General features: G+C 39.9%; 1 protein-coding gene across 1 annotated transcript; it reads right to left on the bottom strand.

Moving 5' to 3' along the window:
- Positions 1-414: 414 nt before the first annotated feature.
- On the bottom strand, positions 415-3,658 carry LOC132125197 (carbohydrate sulfotransferase 1). The gene is made up of 2 exons (XM_059536481.1): positions 2,972-3,658; positions 415-2,143 (listed from the first exon to the last, which is right to left on the bottom strand). Exon 2 carries the CDS (start codon positions 2,082-2,084, stop codon positions 822-824), a length of 1,263 nt encoding a protein of 420 aa, XP_059392464.1. The 5' UTR covers positions 2,085-2,143; positions 2,972-3,658; the 3' UTR covers positions 415-821.
- Positions 3,659-6,451: the final 2,793 nt, after the last annotated feature.

Genomic DNA, 6,451 nt, shown 5'->3' with positions numbered 1-6,451 from the left:
GCCAGTAATTGGCGCTGTCACCTTGTAAGTAAACAGTACCTGTAGGGAACTGACGGTTATATGTTTTATATGATGTGTCTCCACTGTTGGTTGTAATATTGAAGTAAATCCACACTGAAGAAGCATTAGCAAACTCTTGAGAAGCAACAACAGTACCATGTACTCCACCATTGTTGTGTGTTTGTTCGCGCTTGCCTTTAAAATCGACACATACTGCCATACATCTACATACCTAACATGTATTATGCATGCGCATGACGTCACTGTTTTCATGGCGTTTTCAAAAAGATGCTTTGTCAATCCCCAAAATGCAGATGTAATGTAAACGAACAGGCAAAATGCATACAAAGTGTCCCGTTTTTGGCTGAAAATGTTGTCGTGTAAATGGCCCCTGAGAAACAACCTGAGAAATAGTCTGTGACATTCACAATTTTATTGCACGGCTGTTATTATACATGACAGCATTTCAGTCCCACATTAAAGATTTCTTGAGAATAGTCTGGGATCTTTGACTGACAAAATATTCACATTCACTGTTGTCAAAGCAATGACCAGCATACAGAATTTCTTTGTCAATAGTGTGGTGCTTTGCTCTAATATATAAATAATGAACATTACTATCTCAATGCAATGGCTGCAATCAAGGTGAAGTTGAGATCTCTTTACAGCTAAGTGTTTTGGTTCTTGTGCTGCTCAGAAAATCATAGGGTGACTGCGAGGGAGTCTCCGAAGTAAAAAATGTTCATAGTGCAAATGTCAGTCACATTAAGGCAAGAATATAAATGTAGAAAAATAGTTGTGCGTGCGCATGATTACCTTTGTTACAAAAAAGGTATGAAGCTTTTGTCCTCAATGAGAGAGAGCGACATGTTTTTCAGCTCCTCGGGGGAGTTGACAGCTTTGTAGCCGAGCTCGTCTAAAATGTGCTGACAAACAGTTTGTGTGTAATCAACTATGTCATGAGACAATTTCAACCTCCAGCTCTCTGCATTGGCCGCTGAGTCTCTCAACGTGCCATACTTATGCTTTGCTGACACATCGTTATTGCCTCTTGTGTTGTTGTGTATCCAGTCCACCACACTTTTTTCCAAAGAAAGACCAAGGAATTCATAAACCTCCTTGGTTTTTTGGAGTGGATTCCTGGCCAGGTCCTCGTATCTCACCAGCATGTACCGTCCACGAAGCCACGGCGGTCGGCTCAAGCCGGTGGAAACCGAGTTCAGAAAGTCATCGCACACTGTCGTGAGCTGAGTCAAATCCAAGTTGTAAGGTTTACGGCCTGTGGCTCTCCAGATCCGCCATAGGCGGTATGTGTCCCGAAAGGTTTCAATCCTAGAAGATAATATCCCACGCGGGTCTCTAACCAGCTGGATAACTTTCAGATTAAGCCGAGGGTCCTCAATTAGTGCCTTGAGATCATTGACCTCTGGAATACGCACTGTTTTAATGGCTACGTGCCGTCTTTCCCGACAAGATTCGGTAGCGAGGGTCAAGTTAAGGGAGGCACACTTTCGAACACAATCCCCCTCTTCTATATTGCCATCACTGGAGCTGAAAGCATCACAGACAGGCATAGAGCAGAGGGCTTTGCTGGCTCCTCGTCGAAACAGTTTATCCGTGGTATGGTTTGCCGGTTGCGGCTTGATGTAACTCTCTAAGAAATACAAGTCGCAGTTGTACAAGCTTCTAAGAAGGTCACGACTGGCTCCTAGCATCACTCTGCGCTCAACAGCATATCTGCTGGGAGAAAGGTGAGGGATTAAGGTCGTTTGGACATGATAGAGCGGTTCAAAGAGATAGAACACATCTGAATGCTGGTTGAACAACTGTCCAACGAAAGAGGAGCCGCTACGGGTAGTCGCCAAGATGAGGATGTGAGTCTTCCTGGAGGAATTGTAATTAAAATATGGGTACTCATCACACATCCGATCGAAGGGCTCCACATCCTGTCCCAAGCCACAGTTCAAAGGGTTAGGAACAGGGCACATATGAAAAGGCTTAGCTGTGAAAGTCCTGATCGCTGTGTATTGGATCGCTATGGACACCAATGCAAGCAGAATCACAGCCTTCCAGGAACATTGCATGGCTGGGTAACTTCATTTAGAAGATGCAGTCCGATTTGATCCTATACACAAAGACACAGCTGGTAAAAAAAAGAGCTCACAGTGAGTTGAAAACCAAAATAAGACAAGGAAGAGATTTTAAAAATGTATAACATCTGATTACATTTTAAACAGGTCTGAAATAAAGAAACTGATCTATGAACTTTAAACAGTTAAAATAAAAAGTGCTTCATAATGCATCAATATCAAAAGCAAATAAAAAACTTTAACTCTAGGTGTGAAAGACTTAAGCTTAACTTTAATTTCTAGCAAAGGCATTGTGCCTTCAATATATATACTGCATATTATTGCATTCTGCACTATGGTTCACAATGCAAGTCTTAATCAGTCGTTTATTGCATGATATTGTGTCATATTGTATGACGCTTTGATAAAGTACTTAACGTTTTAATGCAACCAAACTCCTACAACTAAACTGCTTCCTATACAGGCTTTTACACAAGCCTGAGGTATTTTGTTTTTCCCATGAGGAAATCAGCAAAGGTTCAAGAAAACCAGCATCTAAAATGCAGACAAGGTTACAAAATCAGTTCTTTTCAGAAACTGGCACCGGTTCAGGCACCTGTAGAGAGATGCATTAATAACAGTCTTTCACAATAGGCTACCATATGCATGCTTATTATGATAGGTTTGAAAGGCAGCCGTCGACGACCGCGCGCATCGAGTTCTGATTTACCGCAGTGCAACACAACTCGGTATTCAATTGGAAATAAAAAAAAATAGCAGATCCGATCTGACTGTCGACTGTATGAAACGGTGACCAACTTATCCCTTATCCCTTATTCCGATCATGTCAGACATCCAATAGGCTCGAAAATGTCGTAAAATAAATACTACGATATACTTGCCTCATATAAAGCTGTAAGAGAACATGACGAACATTTAAACAAAAGAAAAAAATCAGCATATGCCGCGATGGCTTTGCGAAGTCGTCCCTTAACGCCCCTCATATACGTTTTATCGCTTTAATTCTTGTGTTCAGATGTCGAGGGCTTCATAGTTCCCTAAAAACCGATGAAAAGGTCGTATATCCTCAAGCAGCTCCATTCATGTTTCGGGTAAAACATTCAAAGACGGGCTCCTTGGAGAGACAACGGATGAATAAGGTATTGATGCGCATCCTCAGACATCTCTCTGTGACTAAACACCGGACGGATTTTTCGTTCGTACGTTCGTCGTGAAGAGAAGACTGAAGAGAGGTGTGCCAGTCGGTCCCAGATTAAGTAAAACGTAGACAGCACTACGAAACCTTTTGCGAAAATGCACCCCTTTCCCTCAAAACCACAGTTCACAAAGGCTGAGGAAGAAAAAAAAACAGAACGGGGGGAGGCAGATTTGGTTCACTAAAGCCTACGCGTCCTCGCTCAGAAAATATCTGTGCTCGATGCTAAAGCCTTTAGACATGGAGTTAGTTGGGATGAAGTGAACTGGCATCTAGAAATCTCAGCGTATTTTTCTCAGTCTCCCGTCGATATATTTTTGAGGAGAGCAGGATATATTTTAAGGAATATTCGATGACAGACATGGCCAGCTGGTGGATTTCCTTACTGACTGACTGAAATGCTTAAAAATAATTAAGTAATGGCACAGTATGTGTAGAAATATTGTGTTTTTCACATTAGGAGGTGTGTAACTTCTTCACATCACAGTTTATACACATAATTATGTATATCATCATATAGCCTACTGGTTTTAACTATTATTGCTATTGTTATTGAACAGGCCTTAAACATAGCTATACATTCATAGCGTACTACAGCAAAAAAAAAAAAATAATATATATATATATATATATATATATATATATATATATATATCACACTTACATTATTGCATTTCTGACGTTATACATTGGAAAACATAACAGAATTTTCGTATTGTTCTCGTCCCTATACTGAAAGTCAAGTTTTGCAAAAATTACAAAAAGGATCACAAACGTGCTGTAATTGTGGTCCATGTGACTCATTAGCTACATTATAAGTCTTCTAAAGCAACTAGCTTTGTGTGAGAAACAGACAAGAATTTAGGATATTACTTATAGGATATGAAACACTTGCTCCTGTCTTAGCTTTAAAATTTAATTTTGTGTTAATTGTAAATCTGGTGCAGTGCATCTTGTCACCTTGACATGCCATTTTAAAGCACTGTCGTAGCTTTAAAATGTAATTTTGTGTTAATTGTAAATCTGGTGCAGTGCATCTTGTCACCTTGACACGCCATATTTGAGTCTACGTGAACACAAATGAGATTTGAGAGCTACAAAGGAGAGAACAAATAATGACTCTAATCTCAGTCTGGTATTCACACAAAGCTGTTATATGATGTCCAGAGGTGGAGTGTCATTTGTCTCATGATCTGTTTCAATATCGGCTTCACAAATGAATATAATCTTGGTTCAATATAGCATCACTTAAAGTTGTGATATAACAGACAGATATTTCCCACTTTATTGTGTAACAAGTGAGTTTGAGGCTGTTTTGTGACTCTTTTTAGATGACTCGTTTAAAAGAAATGCTGCATAACAGTCATTTGTTTGCGCACAGGAAACACTGGGGTATAATGACATAATATCTGACTAATACCTTTGAGAAGCGGCAATATCTCTTGCATGGAAATATAATGGGACCGCTATCAGCTATCCATGTGTTGCTTTAAAACTTCCAAAAAAGCAAAAGTACTTCCTCCCAATATCAGTGTAGATGCATAATTCTCCATTTCTGTCTTTTTTGTCAGACATTTTAGTAGAAACGTGTTTGGTGAAGTCGGGCTACTGTTATACACAAGATGGATATTGCGGCCTCTGTTATATGGTCGAAAATAACGTTGATTAAAGCAACGATGGAATTTAACGATTAACAAATCATTTAATTTATGATCACGTGGACAGAAATTTGTATTATTTAGAACTGTGCTGCGAAATCGTCATCCTTTTCATTGAAATTGTGTATATTGTCCTCTCCCTGACTTTAATGGACATATTTGGAACTGGTGCAGGCTCTCTTTCATTGTATTGAGAATATTCATTTATTTTCATTTAAGGTGAACAATTCCTTTAAGCATTAAAGGCTTTGTGAAACACGATAAGTGTCACCATAATTGTCACTTTTCTGCATTTTTGTTTTGATTTAAGTTTTAGGACAATGTATAGCTAACAAAGTGTGATGGATGAAATTAATCTAAAAACATTGGACATGGAGGAACTTATTTGAAACTAGACATACATTTCGAGTTCATTTGGACCACCAAGCTGCACTCTTCCATTCTTCACCTCATCTGCTGTGTCATCTACTCTCTATCCTTTCACCTGAAGCCAGACTCTGGCATTTGAAATGGGGCTTTTCCCCCAGTTCAGCGTCTTGCAATCTCAGAAGCTGCCAAATGTGAGATTATGGCTGGCTTTTTGCGAAATCAGTTTTATCTTTGTGTGCTCAACGCAAGCCCAATTTCAATCAGTGTGTTTGCTCAAGCATTTGAAAACGTCAGCCTGCATATCGGCAAGGCATAAAGTGTGCAGTACTGGGTTGAAGATGGGTGTGTGTCCCCTTTTTCCACCCTGCTGAGAGCTGGTAATAAGCTTTCAAACGCAAATGATCCACCTCGCTCTGTCCAGCGAACACTGCAATGCATCACCGATTCGCCAGTTATTTTCTAGTGCTCAGAATTTACGGATCCTCTATGACAACCGTGTCCACAGAAATGAGGAAACCCAAAGCATGAAACATGATTTCAATATGCGATTGTACTGTGCAAGAGGCAGTTGAAGCTAAGCCATAAAAGACTTATGGCAAACTCTGAAAGACCTTGTATAGTCTGGACTGGTTTAATGAACTAGCAGGAATACCTACAATTAAATGTTTTATTTGTTCATAATTTCCCATCACATTTAAAGTATTCCAAAATACTTTGCTTTCTATGCAGCTAACATGACATTTTATTGACCAGTAAAAGCTTGTCAGGCTTACAGCCAAATTTCTCTGGCTTAATAACCCAAACTTCACCTACACGGACTTAATAAATATGAGAACTGTCTGAGCGTTGTCTCTGATGGTTCATGCATGAGTCAGGAACATTTGGGTCTCGGGTGGTCAAAGTTGTTCCTCTGCCGGATTTGGATCAGTGCCTCCAGACGAGACAGCTGACTTTATTTTCTGTAATTTAAAAGAGTTTGTGTGGGAGAGAAAGGGCTGGAAAACACAGGGCCGTCAAGTCCAACTCTAATTAAGACAGAAGCTGCCATGGTGCTTTCCATTTCACCAAACAGCTCCCTGGATCTGAGAACAGAAGCCGCATATAGCAGATTAGCTGACGTTAGAACAACCCCCAATGAG

The sequence above is a fragment of the Carassius carassius genome, chromosome 43, assembly GCF_963082965.1.
Source record: "Carassius carassius chromosome 43, fCarCar2.1, whole genome shotgun sequence".
Classification (NCBI taxonomy): Eukaryota; Metazoa; Chordata; class Actinopteri; order Cypriniformes; family Cyprinidae; genus Carassius; species Carassius carassius.
The sequence above is the reverse complement of the archived record's forward strand: the minus strand, read 5'-3'. Positions and strand labels throughout refer to the sequence as shown.

Excerpts from the sequence above, each read along its gene's own strand:
- LOC132125197 (XM_059536481.1), bottom strand. The coding sequence starts at position 2,084 with ATGCAATGTTCCTGGAAGGCTGTGATTCTGCTTGCATTGGTGTCCATA.